General features: G+C 35.1%; 1 protein-coding gene and 1 long non-coding RNA gene across 3 annotated transcripts in view; one reads left to right on the top strand and one right to left on the bottom strand.

Annotated features, from left to right (window-relative positions):
• Window positions 1-21,122, bottom strand: part of LOC147578419 (uncharacterized) — a 66,986-nt gene that overhangs the window by 6,726 nt on the left and 39,138 nt on the right. The window lies entirely within an intron of this gene.
• The window catches only part of DPP10 (dipeptidyl peptidase like 10), a 659,495-nt gene that overhangs the window by 606,696 nt on the left and 31,677 nt on the right, over window positions 1-21,122 (top strand). For both annotated transcript variants that reach the window (XM_086718449.1, XM_086718450.1), the window contains exons 18-19: window positions 8,250-8,348; window positions 8,454-8,523. In XM_086718449.1, the coding sequence (XP_086574575.1) occupies window positions 8,250-8,348; window positions 8,454-8,523 (169 nt within the window). The remainder of the gene's footprint in view (window positions 1-8,249; window positions 8,349-8,453; window positions 8,524-21,122) is intronic.

Raw genomic sequence — 21,122 nt, 5'->3', positions numbered from 1 at the left:
CAACCTTACTAACAACAGCACCCCTCCCCCATGCACTTTGTGGATCCTTGCCCGTGGCAGAGCCAACCCCTCCAACATGCTCTTGGCCAGGACCCATCCAAAAGGTGCCACAAGTCTGGCAGTGTGCAAGGAGCCCTGACAAGGCCCAACAGATCTCCAAAGTAACTCCAGTCCCAGGAACAGGGGAAGATAACCACATATACTACTCCAGCTGTGACCCCAGTAGTGGGCAGGAGACAGAGCGCTGGTCTGACTGAAGGCCCCACCCACCAAGAAAAAGCTTCTCAGGGGACAAACAGGTAAAGCATTCTGCAGTCTGGTTTGACTGTATCTGTGGTAAACACCTGGTCTGACACAGCTCAAGCCCAAGGCAGCCCAAGACTGCCCCGCTAACACAAAAGGACCAAGCATTGCCTACAAAAGACAAAGAGAGGCATTGCAAAGGACTGGTGGAAAAAGTGGCAAGGCACACACAGCACATGTAGGAATCACCCCCGAAGTGCCGGTTCTGCGGAACAGGGGACACTGCACTGAAGGGCGCTACAGGGCCCGTCTTTGTAAGGCACTACTTTCAAGAGCATGAGATGTAGCTGACTTTCCTAACACACAGAAACAGATGCAAAGATTTAGACAAAATGGGAAGAGGGAGTATGTCTGAAATGAAAGAACAGGAAAAAAATTACAGCAGGAGACCTCAGTGAGACAGACCCAAATAGTACGCTTAATAGAGAATTTAAATTAGTGATCATAAAGAGATCTACTGGACCTGAGTAAAGAATGGAGGACATCACTGAGACACTGAAGAAAGAGCAAACACAGAACAAAGAACACAATCAGATATGAAGAACTTATTAAGTGATATTAAAAATACACTAGATGGAATAAATAGTAGACTAGAGGAAGGAGAAGAATGGATCAGTGACCTGGAAGACAGTAACTGAAAGCAATCAGCCTAAGCAGGTGGAGGAAAAAAAAAAGTTATGCAAAATGAGAACAGACTTAACATCAAGCGTAATAGCATTCACATTATTGGGATAAGAGAAGGAGAGAGAGAAAAGGGTGTAGAAAATATATCTGAAGAAATAATAGCTGAAAACTTCCCAACTCTAGGGAAGGATCTGGGAGGCACAGAGAGCCCCCAACAAAATCAACCCAAAGAAGTCCAACCAAGGTACACAGTAATTGAAAAGGCAAAAATAGTGATAGAATATTAAAAGCAGCAAGAGAAAAGAAAATAGTTACATACAGAGGAAACCCCATAAAGCTGTCAGGTGATTTTTCAGGTCAGAAAGGAGTGACATGATATATTCAAAATGCTAAAAGGAAAAAAAATCTGCAGAAAGAATGCTCAATCCAGGAAGGCTATCATTAAGACTAGAAGGAGACAGGCGTACCTGGGTGGCTTAGTCGGTTAAGTGTCTGACTTTGGCTCAGGTCATGGTCTCACAGTTCATAGGTTTGAGCCCTGCATTGGGCTCTGTGCTGACAGCTCAGAGCCTGGAGCCTGTTTCAGATTCTGTGTCTCCATCTTTTCTCTGCCCCTGCTCCACTCTCATTCTGCCTGCCTGCCTCCCTGTCTCCCTCCCTCCCTCTCTCTCTCTCTCAAAATAAATAAACATTAAAAAATAAAAAGACTAGAAGGAGACAGAAAAAGGTTTCCAGGAGCTGGCTATTTGAAAAGATTAATAAAATTGATAATCCTATAGCAGGACTCATCAAAAATATTAAATAATTAAATAATTGAGAGAGAGAGACAGGGAGGACTCAAAGAAAATCAGAAGTGAAAGAGGAGAAATGACAACTAACACCAGAGAAATAAAAAGGATTATAAAGGAATATGAAAGGTTATATACCAACTAATTGGACAACCTAGAAGAAATGGATAAATTCCTAGAAACATATAACCTCCCCAAACTGTATCATGAAGAAATAGAAAATTTGAACAGACTGAGTACAAGCAATGAAATTTAATCAGTAGTCAAAAAACCTAAAACAAAAGTCCAGGACCAAACGGCTTCACAGGTGAATTCTACCAAACACTTAAAGAACAGATAATAACTATTCCTCTCAAAATATGCCATAAAGCAGAAGAGAAAGGAAAGCTACCAAATTCTATGAGGCCAGCATTACACTGATGCCAAAACTAGATACAGACATTATGAAAAAAGAATTATAGGCCAGTATCTCTGATAAACATAGATGTGAAACTCCTCAGCAAAATACTAGCCAACTGGATCCTACATTAACAACAAAAAAAAATCATTCACCAGAACCAAATGGGTTTTATTCCTGGGATGCATGCATAGTTCAACATTCACAATCCACTCAACATGAATCATCACATCACGAAGATAAAAGATAAAAACCATATGATCATTTCAATAGATGTAGAAAAAACATTTGAAAGGGTACAACATGATGAAACCCTCAACAAACTAGGTTTAGAAGGAACATAACTGACCATAATAAGGGCCATATATGAAAAAGCCACAGATAACAATGTACTCCATGGTGAAAAACTGAGAGCATTTCCCCTAAGGTGAGGAAAAACACAGGGACATCTCACTTTTATTAAACATGATAGTGGAAGTCCAAGCCACAGCAATCAGACAACAAACAGAAATGAAAAACATCCAATTGGTGAGTAAGAAGTATAAAATGTTCACTATTTGCAGATGATATGATACTATATATAGAAAACTCTAAAGAATCCACCAAAAAACTAATGGAATAGATGAATTTGGTAAGGTTGCAGGATACAAAATCAGTATATAGAAATCTGTTGCATTTCTATTCACTAATAATAAAGCAGCAAAGAGAATTTAAACAATCCCATTTACATTTGCACCAAAAATAAGAAAATACCTAGGAATAAAATGAACGAAGGAAGTGAAACATCTGTACTCTGAAAACATAAAACATGGATGAAAGAAGTTGAAGAGGACACAAAGAAATGGAAACATATTCCATGATCATGTACTGAAAGAACAAATATTGTTAAAATGCCCATACTGCCCAAGGATCTATAGATTTAATGAAATATCTATCAAAATATGAACAGCATTTTCCAAAGAAATAGAATAATCCTAAAATTTGTATGAAACCACAAAAGACCCCTAACAGTCAAAGCAATCTTGAAAAAGCAAAAGTTGGAGGTATCATGATTTCAGACCTCAAGTTATAGTACAAGCTGTAGTGGTAGTAGCAGTAGTAGTAGTAATAATATAGAGTGTTTTATATATATATACACACACACACATATATAGTATATACATACTGTATGTATAGTATACACATACTGTATAATAATTACATACTGGAATATAGTATATGTTCTGTTCCATTGATCTATATGTCTATTTTGTGCCAGTACTATATGTATATATTTGTAAATATATGCACACTATATATGTATTATATACACAGTACTATATGTGATATTATTACTACATATATACTATATGTACTATGTACTATATATATGTATACTATATATGCAGTACTATATATTATTATGTATATACTGTAATATACATTACTGTATTACTATACTATATATAGTTATATACTATACTGTAATACATATTACTACCTATATATGATGTATATACAGTACTATAATATATATAGTACTAGTATAAATGCTAGTATAGTATAGTATAATATACATAGTACTGTATATACTGTAATACATATTACTATACTATATATGTAGTATCGATTATATAGTATATATTATGATATATATGTAGTTTATATATATAGTATATATATAGTATATATGTAATATATATACTATGTATATTATATAGAGTACTGTATGTACATAGTATATATGTAGTAATTATATAACATATATATAGCACTGTGTATATATAATATAGTATATATAATACATACATAATGTAGTGTGTACATATATACATATAGTACTAGCACAAAATAGACACACAGAATAGAAAGACCAGAAGTAAACTGACAATTATAGGGTCAATTAATCTTCAATGAAAGAGGCAAGAAAGTGCACTGGGGTAAAGACAGTCTCTTCAACAAATGATGTTGGGAAAACTGGACAGCTGCATGCAAAAGAATGAATCTGGACCATTTTTTTACACCATACACAAAAATAAACACAAAATAAGGACCTAAATGTAAGACATGAAATCATAAAAATCCTGGAATAGAGCACAGGCAGCAGTAATTTTTCTTACATCAGCTGTAGCAATAATCTTCTAGATAGTTCTCCTGAGGCAAGGGAAATAAAAGCAAAAATGAACTATTGGGACTACATCAAAATCAAAAGCTTCTGCACAGTGAAGGAAATAATGAACAAACCTAAAAGATATCCTACAGAATGGGAGAAGATATTTTTGAAACAACATATCCAATAAAGGGTTAGCATCCAAAATATATAAATAATTGATACAACTCAACACCCCTAAAACAAATAATCAACTTAAAAACTGGACAGAAGACATAAACAAACATTTCTCCAAAGATATACAGATGGCCAACAGACACATGAAAAGATGCTCAATATCACTCATTATCAGGTAAATGCAAATCAAAACCACAATGAAGTATCACTTCACTCTTATCAGAATGGTTAAAATCAACACCACAGGAAACAACAATGTTGGCAATAAAGAGAGAAAATGGAATCCTTGTGCACTATCAGTGGGAATGCAATACAGCCCCTGTGAAAAGTAGTATGGAAGTTCCTTAAAAAGTTAAAAATATAAGCACCATACAATCCAGTAATCACACTACTGGATATTTACCCTAATACAAATACACTAATACAAAACACTAATTCGAAAGGCAATATGTACCCCTATGTTTATTGCAGCATCACTTATAATAGCCAAATTATGGAAGCAGCCCAAGTGTTCACTGATAGTTGAATGGATAAAGATGTGAGATACATACACACACACACACACACACACACACACACACACACACACACACACACAGGAATATTGTTCAGCCATAAAAAAGAATACAATCTTGCCCTTTGCAATGACATGGGTGTATCTATAGAGTATAATGCTAAGTGAAACAAATCAGAGAAAGACTAATACCATATGATTTCACTCATATATGGAGTTTAAGAAAGAAAACAAATGAACGAAAGGGAAAAAAAAAAAAGAGAAACCAAAAATCAGAGTCTAACTACAGACCAGTTTACTCTGGTAAACATGGCTACCAGAGGTGGGGGATGTGTGAAATAAGTGAAGGAGATTAACAATACACTTATGATGAGCACTGAAGTAATGTATAGAACTGTTGAATCACAGGGCGCCTGGGTGGCTGAGTTGGTTAAGCGTCCAACCTCAGCTGAGGTTGTGATCTCACAGTTCGTGGGTTTGAGCCCTGCATTGGGCTCTGTGCTAGCAGCTCAGAGTTTGGAGCCTGCTTTAGATTTTGTCTCCTTCTCTCTGTGCCCCTTCCCTGCTCTCTCTCTTAAAAATAAACACACATTAAAAAAATGAAAAAGAGGGGCGCCTGGGTGGCTCAGTCGGTTAAGCGTCCGACTTCAGCTCAGGTCACGATCTCACGGTCTGTGAGTTCGAGCCCCGCATCGGGCTCTGGGCTGATGGCTCAGAGCCTGGAGCCTGCTTTGATTCTGTGTCTCCCTCTCTCTCTCTGCCCCTCCCCCATTCATGCTCTGTCTCTCTCTGTCTCAAAAATAAATAAAAACGTTAAAAAATTAAAAAAAAATAAAAAATGTTGAATCACTATAACACTGTATATTAAGTGTACTGGAATTAAAGTTAATTAATTAATTAATTAAATGATGCTGAAAAAGAAAACATAATTCTTAACCTGGATAATGATATTAGAAAATAGCTTTCAAAAGTGAAGCCAAAATAAGGAATGGAGAAGAAGAGCTGAGAATGTTTTGTTATGAGACCTGAACTTCTACGTAAGACATAAATCAAAGAATAATTTAGAACACTAATTAGAAAATATTTTGAGCCACAGAAAAACACCTGACAATGTGACAAGAAGTTTTTGGCTCTAAATTCTTGCTTTGTAAAGAAGGAAATCAATTATCTAAGCTTCTGCCTTAAGTAGGTAGAAAAAGAAGAGCAAATTACATTGTAGGGAGGAATAATAAAAAGTGGAAATAAATGATAAAGTAAATGGACTAGCAGTAGAGAAAATATACAGAAGTAAAGATTGTTTTAAAGATCAATAAAATTGATAAAGTTCTGTACAGTCACCAAAGAAAATGTACATTCTCATCATCCATTTTCATTAATGAAATACATAATGTTAATAACAGATCCTACACACATTAGAATGATAGTAATAGAATATTATAAGTAATCTTAAGGCAGTAAACTTCATATTTTAGATGAAATGGGTCTAAACAGGCAGGGTAAGTACAATATAAAAATATCTCATTATCTATTAAAAAAATTCTTCCCACAAAGAAAATTCCAGTTACCTGCATTGGTGCATTCTGTGCAATATTCAATACATTTATACCAAGCTTACACATAATCTCAGAAAATATAAGGCCAGCATTCCAAATTCCAAATCCAGCATAAACATTATAAGGACAAATAATAATAAAAACAAGGAAGGAAGAAAGGGAGGGAGGGAGGAAGGAAGACCTTTTTAATGAATATAGATGCAAAATTTGCTAACTAAATACCAGCAAGTAAAATCTACCAGTTTGTAAAAGAATATTATGAGTACACTGGGTTTACCTGAAGAATCCATGATTGCTATAATATTCAATAATCAATCAATGTAATTCGCCTTATTTTACTGTTAATGCTGAGGATTAGAAGAAAAAATTTGATAAATATGAAAACCAGTAACAATAAATTAATAATAGAAAGAATAGAAATTCCTTCATAAGATGAATTGGAATCTACAAAAATCCTACAACTGACATCATACTTAATATTCAAAGACTGATTGCTTTCCCCCAATATTGGGGAAGAATGTCCACTCTCACCCCTCTATGCATCACTGTATTATTTAGCCAATGAAATGAGGGAAGAAAAGAAATGTAAGTAGAAAACTATCTTTCTTTGCTGAAGATATACCTGTAAACAAACCAAACAAAAATATGGAATTGAGACACTTTCACAAAACTTTTAGCAATGAGTGAATTTTTCATGGTTACAGTTATAATACACAAAAATCAACTGTTTTATGAAATACAATGCAATGCAAAATTTGAAAATAGTTCAAAACATTTAAAGTAACAAGAAATCTGACAATATCCAATAATAAATCTAATAAAAATGTGAAAGTCCCCTAAAATGAAAAAAAACAATCATTGCTGGGAGATCTTAAAGGCTCAGTGGATATACATATATACTTATGAATTAGAGGGCTCACTATGTGAAATCTCTCCAATAAATTTATAGATTTAATGTATCAATAAAAATTCCAACAAGTTGCTGATGTTCAAATTCCAACAAGTTGCTGATGTTCTTTTCATGGTTTGTCAACTTGTTTTTTGATTTTTTATTTTTTACATTGTCTATTTGCCATAGTCTCATTCACTAATTGTTTCTTCTACAGTATCTACTATGCTACTAATCCCACCTACTATTTTTTTCATTTTAGATCTTATAGTTTTTATGAATATCAGATTTTACTGTTTTTAATCTTTAGAATTCTAATTTGTGTCTTATTTTTAAATTTTATTCATATATCCCCTTAAGATCCTCATGCCTATTTTTTTTCACCTTAATAAACACAAGCGATAGAATTATATTCTCTATTTTAATGTTATTTTCAATCCATTATATCATTTGTATTATTTCTAGGTTATTTTTATTGACTGGATTTTTTACTCATCATGGGTAATATTTTCCTGATATTTCCAATAATTTTATATTTTATTTACTATATTTATTTATATATTATATTTTATTTACTACGCCTGGGCATAGTAAACATCATCTCATTGGGTCCTAGATAACTTTGAATTCTTTTAAATATTCTTAAGCAGAGTAGGACCATGATCAGATTTGCATTTTGAAGATGTAAATGTTAATTCCAAGAATAGGGCATGTGGACAAAATTTCACTGAAATAACAAAGGTCAGTTAGAAAACTTGTAGAACTCTACAAGGAGAAGAATTTTAAAGAGTTTAATCAGTGCCTCACACAGTGCTTAGCAAATGACAATCACTGGATAATTATTTGTTGTGCTGCACTTATTCCTGATCAATACATAGTAGTTAGTTATTTAAATTAACTTTTTTTGATTTATAGAGTATTTTATATTGGAAAGCAATTCTATGCTGAAGGAAGCTATCCTGAAGAAGAAGATAGTGAAGTCAGAAATTAAAATGCTTCATATTGATGACTATGGTAAAGTTTTGTGCATGCTATGTTATTTAACAACAATTTTCTATGAATCATAGTTTTACATGTAAATGACTCTCCATCTTTAATATTTTGCTCTTTCTTTAAAAGAACTTCCTTTACAGTTGTCCTTTCCCAAAGATTTTACGGACCGAAACCAGTATGCTCTTCTGTTAATAATGTAAGTATTTCATTTGTTTTTGAAATGAAGGAATATAAAGGCTTTATAATTTTTCATATGCCTCACATGACAGCATTCTGATTAAAAAACAAAAGAAGTCCTATGTGTGTAGTTAACTGGGGCAGCTGTCAGTGGTATGGATTTGTCAAGGACACCACCACTAAATAATATGCAGGGATGTGTAATTTGTTTGTACTTCTTACCTCTCAAATTGAATTCGATGTTACTACTGGGAATAGTGACACATATGGTTTGGTTTATGATATCTGTTTAGCAATTACTCAAGCCCTATGTTCACTTTTTCATTTTGTTTGTTTTCATATATAATATTGGTCTATTGTTTTCCTTCTTTGTGATATTTTTGTCCTATCAAAGTTATGCTGGGTTCATAAAAGCCATTTTTTTGTTATTGGAAGACTGCTTAATATGAGATGTACTCTCTTGACAAATTTTAAGCACACAGTAAAGTACTGTTAACCATAGGCACAGTGCTGCGTAGCACATCTCTAGAACTGACTCATCTTGCATGACTGAAACTTTATACCCACTGAATAGCAACTCCCCGTTTCCCCCTCCCCTGGAAAACACCATTCTACTCTCTGCCTGTAGGAGTTTGATTATTTTAGATGCCTCAAGAGAGTAGAATCATGAAGTATTTGACTTTTTGGCTTATTTCACTTAGGTCCTTAATGTCCTTAAGGTGCATCTATGTTGTCATAGTTAGGACCTATGCTCTCTATCAGTTGCTTATGCAACATTGAGGAAACATTTTCTTCCATTGCTGAAACCACAATGCTTATACTTGTATCACTCCTGCCAGTTTTCCTTCCTGGCTTCATGGCCAGCAGGAAGCACCCCCCATGCTCAGAAAACCTTTTAGGTTTTTTCCAACTTGGAATTGAATTCATTCATACTTTCTGTGAGATCATACTTTGACATATAACATTAGGCACAGAGGCCCATAACATGTAATGGTTGATTAAACTGATATAGATGTAGCATTTCATTCTCAAGAGTTATTATTTTTCTTATTAAGAAACCAGCCAGAATATTGCTATGACAATGCTTAAAATGGTCTGTAATTATATCAGAGCCTTAATAGGAAAAGAGAAATGAAAATAACATTACTTGTTGACTACTTAATATAGAGGGTAAGTATTCAGTCTGTGAAATCAAACCTCCTGGCTTCAAGTTCCAGTTTTGTCATGTATTAGCTGTGTCCTTGAGCAAGTTACTTAACCTCTTATAAGACTCAGTTTCTCCAAATATAAAACAAGCATTAAAGTACAGCCTACCTGTTATGTCTGCTTTTTAGATTAAATGAAATACAACATGTAAAGTGTCATGCACATATGATTGTTTTAATTATTTTGATTACAGTTCATTATTTGTATACAGATTGCATTGACTTTAGATTCTTTAATAAAAAGAAACAAGTTGTCACTTAATTTTAAGCAGCTAAACACAGAAAATATTATACTTAATATTTTCCCACACTCCAGTATCTATTCCTAATGTTAATGCCTTGACCTCATCTAGTTTGTCATGCCCATCTGGTTCTCCTTTGTCCCTAATAACCAGAAGGCCCTGAAAGTTCTTGGTGGCTTGCTGAGAAGGTTGTTATTTGCTCTTTTATAGGTCTCTTCTCTTTCACTACCTGTTTTCAATCCCTAATTGAATTTCATGTGTGATTTATTGAAAATAAATTTTTAAGGCATTAAAATATTTGAAAGTCATTAAATATTTTAAGGCATTAAAATATATGAAAATATTTAAGGCATTAAAATGAAACAAAAAAGAAAAAAATCTTAACACTGTCTTCTGTCTCAGTCATATCTCAAAAAGGGCTGTTCTTTTTGTTCACTGTGTGATGGGGATGTGGTTCTCAGGGAAAAGAACCCCACCAGGCATTCTTCTGTGAAGCATGCCTCACTTGTTCACATAGATGTGTAAGAAATTATCCTCACTTGCATATTCATTGGCTCCAGAATAATGTCACACATAGGGGGAAAAAGTAGACAGAAGTTACAGATTCTCTCTGTAGTCTTGAGTCAGAGAAACTAATGGGCTCGTTTTGGTATCCAATATGAGGTTTAGTCTCAGTGACTTTTTGTTTTTAAGAAGAAATTAGTTTGTAAGAGATTAGCACAAGACAATTTCTGTTGTTAAAAAGAGATAATCATTTTTTTTTAGAGGCAGGATAGTACAATAAAGTTACTGATTTAAGAGTCAGGTAGCCTGGGTTCAAATCTCAGCTCAAAGATTTACCAATACATTGCTTATGTTTTCTAAGCTTCAGCTTCCTTATAAATGAAAGTTGGAGATGATAACTTGGGATAATTTATAGAGACACGTCACCATAGTGTTTGGTGGAGGATAAACACTTGCATGCAGTGTTTAATAAACTGAAACCACAAACGTAGTTATTTTTGGTACTAGTAATTTTAATATTTAAAATTATCAGCTTCCACAGATCCACCCCTTCAGACAGTGTGTCTCAGTCTGGGTGCTGCAGGGCCCTGCCTACAGAAAAGTGGCAGCATTCAAAGCTTACTAGCCCCCACCCTCCCTGTGGGTGCCGCAGCCCTGGCATCGTGAAAGCGGCCCCTACAATAGTCAGCACCATTCCACTGTGACTCATGCCCCTGAGAGAGGGAAAGATAAAACACACACACCAGTCAGAGACATAGCAGTGGGCCAGAGGCCAACAACTAGTCTGACTGCATGCCCCACCCGCCAATGAAATCTTCTCAGAGGACAACCAGGGAAAGTGTCCTGCAGTTTGGTGCTAATGTCTTTGGCAAATGCCTGGTCTGACTCCACTCAGGTCCAAGGCATTCCCAGACTGGTCCACTGACACTACAAGGGAGTAAACACTGCCCACAACAAGCAAAGAAAGCTATTGCAGATGACTGGGCTGAAGGAAAGAGCAGCTCAGCCACAACAGCAGGGTTCACACATCACACATAGAAGACCTTGCACCAGGTTCTGGTGAACAGCAGACACTATACGCAGGACACTGAGACCCTCTTCTTCATACGGACATTACTTGCAAGTGCAGATGTGGCTGTCTCCCTTCACACACAAAAACCTACACATAAAATTATACAAAATGAGGAGACAGGAACATGTCCCAAATAAAAGAATAAGAAAAAAATTACAGCAAGAGACCAAAGCAAAATGGAGATAAGTAATACGTCTCATAGAGAATTTAAAGTAATGATGATAAAGATACTCATCAGACTTGAGAAAAGAGTAGAGAACATTAGTGGGACACTTAATGAGGTAAAAAAAAAAAAAAAGAACCTATTATGGATAAGGAATACACTAAACTAATTTAAAAATATGCAAGATGTAATAAATAGTAGACTAGATGAAGCAGGATTGGATCAGTGACCTGAAGGACAGAGTAATAGAAAGTAACCAAGCTGAGCAGATGAGTGTGTGTGTGTGTGTGTGTGTGTGTGTGTGTGTGTGTGTGTATTTTTTTTCAAACATGGAACTAGATTTAGAGAACTCAACAACACCATCAAATGTAATAATATTTGCTTTATATGGATCACAGAAGGAGAAGAGAAAGAAAAGGAGACAGAAAATTTCAAGAAATAATAGCTGTAAACCTCCCAAATCTGGAGAAAGAAACAGAAATCCAGATCTACTAGGCAGAGATCCCCCCAAAAAATCAACCCAAGAATTCCACACCCAGATACATAGTAATTAAGTTGGGAAAAGTAGTGATAGAGAATTTTAAAAGCAGCAAAAGAAAAGATAGCAGTTACATAAAAAGGAAACATCAAAAGGCTGATAGCTGATTTTTTAGTAGAAATCTGGCAAGCCAAAGGGAGTGGCGTGATGTATTCCAAGTGCGGAAAGAGAAAAATCTGCAGTCAAGAATATTCTATCCAGCAAGAAAGGAATAGGAGAGAGAAAGAGTTTTCCCAATGAAAGTTAAAGGAATTCATGACCACTAAACCAGTCCTACAAGAAATGTTATAAGGGACTCATTGAGTGGAAAGGAAAGACCATGAGCTAGAGTAAGGAAAGTAGGAAGGACAAAAGCAGTAAAAATAAGTATATTTATAAAAATAAGTCAAGGAACTCATAGGGATGAGGATAAAAGGATGTAAAGTATGATACCATACACCTAAAATGTGCTCAATGTAGACAGCTACATACAGAGATGTTATATACAAATCAAATGGTAACCACAAATAAAAAACCAGTGATATGCCAAAAAAAAAAAATAGAGAAAGGAATCCAAGTATATCACTAAAGAAAACCGAGTTATCATGAGAGAAGAAAGCAAGGGAAGAAAGGAACAGAGAACTATAAATAACCATAAAAAATAATAATAATAGATACCTTCCTATCAGTAATTATATTGAATGTAAATGGATTAAATGCTCCAATCAAAAGACAGAGGGTGAAAAATGAATGAAATAACAAGACCTATCTATATTCTGCATACAAGAGACTCATTTCAGACCTAAAGATACATGCAAGTTGAGAGTGAAGGGATGGGGAAGCATTTGTCATGTAAATGGATGTGAATAGAAAGGGTAGCAATACTTGTATTGGACAAATAGACTTTAAAACAAAGACTAGCAGAAGACAGAGAAGAGCACTATATTATTACTCAGGGGACAATCCAACAAGAGGATATAACAATTACAACTATTTATGTACTGAGGGGTGCCTGAGGTCTCAGTGAGTTAAGTCACTCTTGATTGGGCTTAGGTCATGATCTCACTATTGTGAGACACTGTGGAGCCTGCTTAAAATTCTTTCCCACACTCCGCCCCTCTCCTGCTTGCACATTTACTCTTTTTCTCATAAAATTTATGAACAAATAAATATGCATCCAATATGGCAGCACCCAAATACAGCAGTTAATAACAAACATAAAGGAAGTAATCAAAAGTGATACAACAGTAGCAGACTTTAACACCCCACTTACATCAATGGACAGATCATCCAAACAGAGTATCAACAAGGAAACACTGGCTTTGAATGACACATTGGATCAGACAAATCTAATAGATACATTCAGAACACTCCATCCTAAAAAAGCAGAATATACATTCAAGTGCACATGGAATGTTCTCCAGAACAGATACTAGGCCACAAAATAAGTCTGAACAGATTCAAACAGATTGAAGTCATACCATGTTTCTTTTCTGACCACATATCTATGAAACTATAAATCAACTCCAAGAAAAATTCTTGAAAGAACACAAATACATTGATGTTAAATAAGATGCTACCAAGAAATCAAAGAAAAACATACATGGTGACAAATAAAAAAGAAAACACTAGGATCCAAAATCTTGGGATACAGAGAAAGTCCCTCAAAATACAAGAAAAACATTAAACAACCTAACCTTACACCTAAAGGAGCTAGAAAAAGAACAAACAAAACCCCAAACCAGTAGAAGGAAGGAACTCAGGTTAGAACAGAACAATTAAACTAGGAGCTGATTCCTTGAAAAGACCAAACAATTCTGAAGCACATTTAGCCATATTCATTAAAAAAAGAGAGAGACTTAAATAAACAAAACCAGAAAGAGGGTAAATTACAACTGATACCACAGAAATACAGAGGATTATAAGAATATTATGAAGAATTACATGGCAACAAATTGGACAACCTAGAAGAAATGGGCACATTCCTAGAAACATATAACCTAAACCAAAACTGAAGCAGAAAGCAAGAGAAATTTGAACAGACCAATTACTACCAATGAAATTGAATCAGTAATTAAAGAATTCTCAGCAAACAAAAATCCAAGACCAGATGGGTTAGCAGGGGAATTCTACTAAACATTTAAGGAACAGTTAATACCTTTTCTCCTCAAATTATTCCAAAATAAAAGAGGAAGGAAAATTTACAGACTTATTCTATGAGGCCTGCATTACCCTGATACCAAAACCAGATAAAATAAAGAGAGAGGAAGAGAGAGAGCAAGAGAGAACTACAGGCCAATATCTGTGATGAAAACAGATGCAAAAATCTGCAACAAAATACCAGCAAACTGAATCTAACAATATATTAAAGAGGTCATTCATCAAAATCAAATGGGATTTATTCCCAGGATGCAAGAGTGGTTCAACATTTGCAAATCCATCAATATGATACATCACATCAATAAGACAAAGGATAAAAAACATATGATCATTTTAATAGATGCAGAAAAAGACATTTGGCAAAGTAAACCATCCATTAATGATACTAACCCTCAGAAAAATAGGTTTAGATGGAATATACCTCAACATAATAAAGGCCATATATGAAATACTCACAGCTAACATTATGGTCAATGGTGAAAAACTGAGAGCTCTCTCCCTAAAATCAGGAACAAGACAAGGATGTCCACTCTTTCCACTTTTATTCAAGATAGTACTGAAAATCCTAGTCATAGTAATCAGACAAGAGAAACCAATAAAAAGCATCCAATTTGGTAAAGAAGTAAACTTTCAGTATTTGCAATGACATGGTATTATATATAGAAACCCAAAAGACTCCACTAAAAATTACTAGAACTGATAAATGAATTCATGAGGTTGCTAAATACAAAATCAATGTACAGAAATCTGTTGCATTTCTATACACTAATAATGAAGCAAAAGAATTAGAAATTTAAAAAAGCATTCCTAGTTACAATTACACCAAAAATAATAAAATCCTTAGGAAAAACTTAAATCAAGGAAGTGAAAGAGCTGTGCTCTGAAAAATATAAAACACTGGTGTCAGAAATAGAAGATAACACAAATAGAAAGATATTCCATGCTCATGGATTAAAAGAACAAATATTGTTAAAATATCTTTACTACCCAAAGCAGTCTACCGATTTAATGAAATCTCCATTGAAATACCATTAGTATTTTTCACAAAACTAGAATGAATAATCCTAAAACTTATGTGGAACTACAAAAGACCATGAATAACCAAAACAGTCTTGAAAAAGCAAAGCAAAGCAAAGCAAAGCAAAGCAAAGCAAAGCAAAGCAAAGCTGGAGGCATCACAATTCCAGACCTCAAGTTATATTACATAGTTGTAGTAATCAAAACAGTATGGTAATGGCACAAAAGACTGATCAATGGCATAGAAAACACACAAATAAACACACACCTATATGGTCAATTAATCTTCAACAAAGCAGGAAAGAATATCCAAAGGGAAAAAGACAGTCTCTTCAACCAACGGTATTGGGAAACTGGACAGCTTACATGCAAAAGAATGAAACCAGACCATTTTCTTACACCATACACAAAAAGAAACTCAAAATGGATTAAGGGCCTAAATGTGAGACACAAAACCATAAAAATCCTAGAAGAGAACACACACAGGAAGTAACTTTTTTTTTTTTTAATTTTTTTTTTCAACGTTTATTTATTTTTGGGACAGAGAGAGACAGAGCATGAATGGGGGAGGGGCAGAGAGAGAGGGAGACACAGAATTGGAAACAGGCTCCAGGCTCTGAGCCATCAGCCCAGAACCTGACGCGGGGCTCGAACTCACGGACCGCGAGATCGTGACCTGGCTGAAGTTGGATGCTCGACCGACTGTGCCACCCAGGCGCCCCAGGAAGTAACTTTTACATAGGCCATAGCAACATTTTTCTAGATATGTTTCCTAAAGTAAAGGAAATAAAAGCAAAAATAAATTATTGGGACTACATTAAAAAGCTCTGCACAGCAAAGGAAAAAAATCAACAAAACCAAAAATTAAGCTGTGGAATGGGAGAAGATATTTGCAAACAACATATCTGATAAGGGGTTAGTATCCAAAATATATAAAGAACTGATACAACTCAGCAGTCAGCAAATAATCCAATTAAAAATGGGCAGAAGACATGAGCAGACATCCAAAGAAGACACACAGATACCCAACAGACACATGAAAAGCTGTTCAACATCACTCATCACCAGGGGAGTGCAAATCAAAACCACAATGAGGTAACACTTCACTCCTATCAGAATGGCTAAAATCAACAACATAAGAAGCAACAGGTGTTGGCAAGGATTTAGAGAAAATGAAATCCTCACACACAGTTGGTAGGAATGCAAATTGGTGCAGCTACCGTGGAAAGCAGTATAGAGGTTCCTCCAAAAACTAAAATAGAGCTACTCTATGATCCAGTACTGAGTTTTTACCCAAAGAATATAAAAAAAATAATTTGAAAGGCAATATGCACCCCTATGTTTACTGTAGCATCATTTACGATAGCCAAATTATGGAAGCAGCTCAAGTTCCATCAACAGATGAATGAATAAATAAGATGTGTATATATATGTGTGTGTGTACACACACACACACACACACACACACACACAGTGAAATATTATTCAGCCATAAAAAGAATGAAACATTGCCATTTGTAACAACATGGATGGAACTATAGAGGGCAATGCTAAGTGAAATAAGTCAATCAGAGAAGAACAAATACCATATGATTTCAATCACATGTGAAATGTAAGAAACAAAAAGGGAAAAGTAGACAAACCAAGAAACACACTCTTAACTATTTATACTTACAATTACTTATAGTTATTGAACAGATGGGTAGTTACCAGAGGGGAGGTGAGTGGGAGGATGGGTGGAATAGATGATGGGAACTAAAGAGTACACTTAGCACAATAAGCACTAAGATATGAAATTGTTCAATCATTATATTATATACCTAAAATATAACACTGTATGTTAACTGTACTAGAATTAAAATGAAAAACTTAAAAAATAAAAATGTCAAAGATCATGAAAAACTTATGGAGGAGAAAGATGATCCAGTAGGTATTATGGTCTTTGAAAGCTATTTGACTTTACACATATAATACAATTAAAAATATACTTTTAGGAAATATTTTTTTAATTATCAGTAGAATTATGTAATATGTAATTCAGCACCCATGAAATTATTTAATAGACATTCATTACAAAAGCAGATAAAATAATGTAGTCAGGCCTATAAATTTGCTAATTTTTGGTTGATACAGGGAAAAATGAAAGTATTTTTTTTAAGTTTTATTTCTTTATTTTGAGAGAGAGAGAGAGAGAGAGAGAGAGAGAACATGAGTGGGGGAGGAGCAGAGAGAGATAGGGAGAGAGAATTACAAGCAGGCTCTTCACTGTCAGAACAGAGCCCAATGTGGGGCTCAAACTCAAGAACCATGAGATTGGGGCACCTGGGTGGCTCAGTCGGTTAAACGTCCGACTTTGGCTCAGGTGATGTTCTCACAGTTCCTGGGTTCGTGCCCCATGTTAGGCTCTGTGCTGACAGCTCAGAGCCTGGAGCCTACTTCAAATTCTGTGTCTCCCTCTCTCTTTGCCCCTCCCCCACTTGCACTATCTCTTTGTTTCTCAAAAATAAACAAATATTAAGAACCATGAGATCATGACTTGAGCTGAAACCAAGAGTCAGATGCCTAACCAACTGAGCCACCCAGGTGCCCTGAAAGTATTTTTTAAGTTTATTTATTTATTTTGAGACAGAGAGAGTGATTGGGGGAGAGGGAGAGAGAGGGAAAGAAAGGATCCCAACCAGGCTTCACACTGGGCGTGGAGCCTGACACGGGCTCTGTCTCACAACTGTAAGATCACGCCCTTAGCCCAAATCAAGAAATGGATACTTAACCAATTGAGCCATCCCGGAGCCCCTAAATGAAAGTATTTTTATTTATATATGCTGATTATTCTAAATGTTAATTTACTCATCCAAACTGCTTGTTTTTCAGAGGTAAATTCCCAGAACTTTTACAGAATAGGACTTACTAAACCAACCCAGGATTTTTCTTTTTTGATGTCACTTTTAAAAGTGGTATAGTGTTTTTAAGCTGATGATTTCTAAAATATTTATGCTTGGAAACCTACATAGGTGAGAATGGCTTAAGCGGTTTTTAAGTGTTTTTGCCGGTTGCTTATAATTTAAAGGCATATCTTTTTTCTTAAAAGTATCTTAAAGTATCTTAAAAAGTATCTTAAAAAGCATCTTAAAAAGTATCTTAAAGTATCTGCAGTGACAAGTAGAGTCCCCACTGTAAAAAAAATAATAATATTTATTTTTTTTACCTACATGGACGATTAGATAGTGAGGAATAATAAAGTGACTATTATTTAAATGACACTAAGATACGATTTGGTGATTTTGGTGTCACTACTTTTTTGCTTTTTTGTATAGTGTATCTAGCACTTAACAGACTGTAAGTCATTTCTTCACCTGTACAGATGGAATTACATCCAGGAAATTCTAAGATGACTGCGTTAGTTGGAGACAGGCTGCAGCAAATCCCAGAGTAGCTGGAAGGAAGACTGGCCTTGAAGAAAGTAGACTCTGACAGTTTGGAATTCCCTTTCTACCAAATGTTCATTATGGAACCTCGGAAGAAATGGTCCTCTGAGGATCTCTGTATGGCCAGATTTTCTGAAACCCAAACCTAATTTCATGATATAGGAAGTAAAAGTGAATCAATGGTAACAGTATATTTTACTGTAATAGAAAAGCTAAGAAGCATTACCACTACAGATAAATCTCATGACCTCCATTTACAGTGGTCTCTATGGAGTCATGACCACCCTTCTCTTTCCTATTCTGTATTCTCCTTTTGGATACCTAATTATCCTTCTCCTGTCTTTCTATTTAACATTATAGGGAGCCCTTAAGAACCCAGTGTCTATATTCATCTTTATAACTATACTACATACATGTATATCCATTTCAGCATTTATCATCTTGAATTTTTTTTTAGTATTCTTATTTTCTACTCATATATACATAATTTAGTGTAACACATTTACATGCTGCTTTATGTGCAAAAAACTACGCCAGTGGCTGTGGGAAGATAAAAAGATCACAGGCATCTTGAAATACATAATCCTTTTTTAGATTTGTTAAATGTGTCTCCATAATGCCTGGCACATATAGAAGAATCCTATAAAAACTTACTAATCTGTCATTCTTTTAATAGTGCAAAACTAAGGATTGAGATAGCCTACAGTTATAAATGTTTATTTTATACATAAATAAATATGAACTTAAATGCCTAGACCCTGGTAGGAAGCAATCCAGACAGATGTACTATTATTAAAGATGAAAGGTTGTTTGTTTGCTATATCCATGAAGAGAAGCAGTATGGATCTGGAGAGTTTCGTTCAGTGCCAAGAAATCACTATTCCTTTCCATTTTCTACTCTTTCATGTTCAACTTATCCATGCTACACTTGACAGAGGTCTAACTCTGGGAGGCAGTGGCTGTGAAACAAATTAATTTCCAGAATGCCTCTATGACTTTGTTTCTTCTTCCATCCATTTTCCTTCAAATTCTAATAAATTTATGGCCATCCATCAAGTCTTATGTTCCTGAAGCTTTCTTTCACCCTCCTTATCCAGCCGTCTGTATCTTATTACAATTCCAAATCTGTATTTCCTCCTACAGCCACAGCTTTCTGTCCAAAGTCTCTCCAAATATCTTGAATCATATCAATCATATGGTCACTTTTCTAGTTTACTCTAATTTTTGTCAGGATGTCTTTACACACTATTTAGGAAATTTCTGACTCTCACTAGATTTTGGACCAAGGTTTCTGGAGGAAGATCCACAGTCTAGAAGTGAATATTGAGAGAAACAATTCATAGAATGGTTTATGGAATATTTAAACAATTTAAGAAAACATAAAAAAATCTTTACACATGCCATATGCCTCCTAGTGGTTAGCTTTTGGAGTAAGAGTCACTCCACAAAAACATATTGAGTGAATAAATGGATGATGTCCAGAAAGCAAATGACATGATCACTATTAGTTTTCACACTAAGCCATTCTAACTAGAAAGTATGATTCATTTTTATCTAGAGTTTCATCAATCAGTGTTATGCATATCAGAGCACTGCAACATGGTCATCTAAATGGAAGTGAGCTGTTTGTCAGCTCTGTTCTGTATAATTATTCCATTAAATAGCAGGATATAATTAAGTGATACAGATGTAGTGAGTGAAATTATATAGCCATGCATGTCCCACAATCAAGATAACATCATTACTTTTTTCATAAACACACTTTCAACAAACAATGGATATTGTTTATAATTTTGAATAATATCATGCTCATGGGACCACAGTGTCTTGCCTTGATCTTTGAACCAATGGGGTTGTCCAAGAGCCCACACTCTTTCTGAAGCCCCATAGAGGCAGACACCATGTCTGGATGAGTCAGTTCTTTTTTCTTTTCTTTAATTTTCTTTTCTTTCTTTCTAAGTTTATTTGAGGGAGGGAGAGAGAGAACATGCATGAACAAGGGAAGGGGCAGAGAGAGAGGCAGAACAAGAATACCAATTCCACTGACAGTGTGAAGCCTGACACAGGGTTCCATCTCACTAACGAACCATGAGATCATGACCTGAGCTGAAATCAAAAGCTGGACATTTAACCAACTGGGCCACCTAGGCGCCCCTGGATGAGTCAATTTAATCTGCTACACTGCTCTCTACCTACACTTTTCTGTACTTTATTGTTCCATCTGCTCTAAGTTGCTTTTCCACTCTGATGCTAGAGTGAACTTTGTGTGATCCATATCTGGAAATGTGGCACTCTACCCCTAGTAGAGATTCA

The sequence above is a fragment of the Puma concolor genome, chromosome C1, assembly GCF_028749965.1.
Source record: "Puma concolor isolate L17-30 chromosome C1, mPumCon1.1.hap2, whole genome shotgun sequence".
Lineage (NCBI taxonomy): Eukaryota > Metazoa > Chordata > Mammalia > Carnivora > Felidae > Puma > Puma concolor.
The sequence above is the reverse complement of the archived record's forward strand: the minus strand, read 5'-3'. Positions and strand labels throughout refer to the sequence as shown.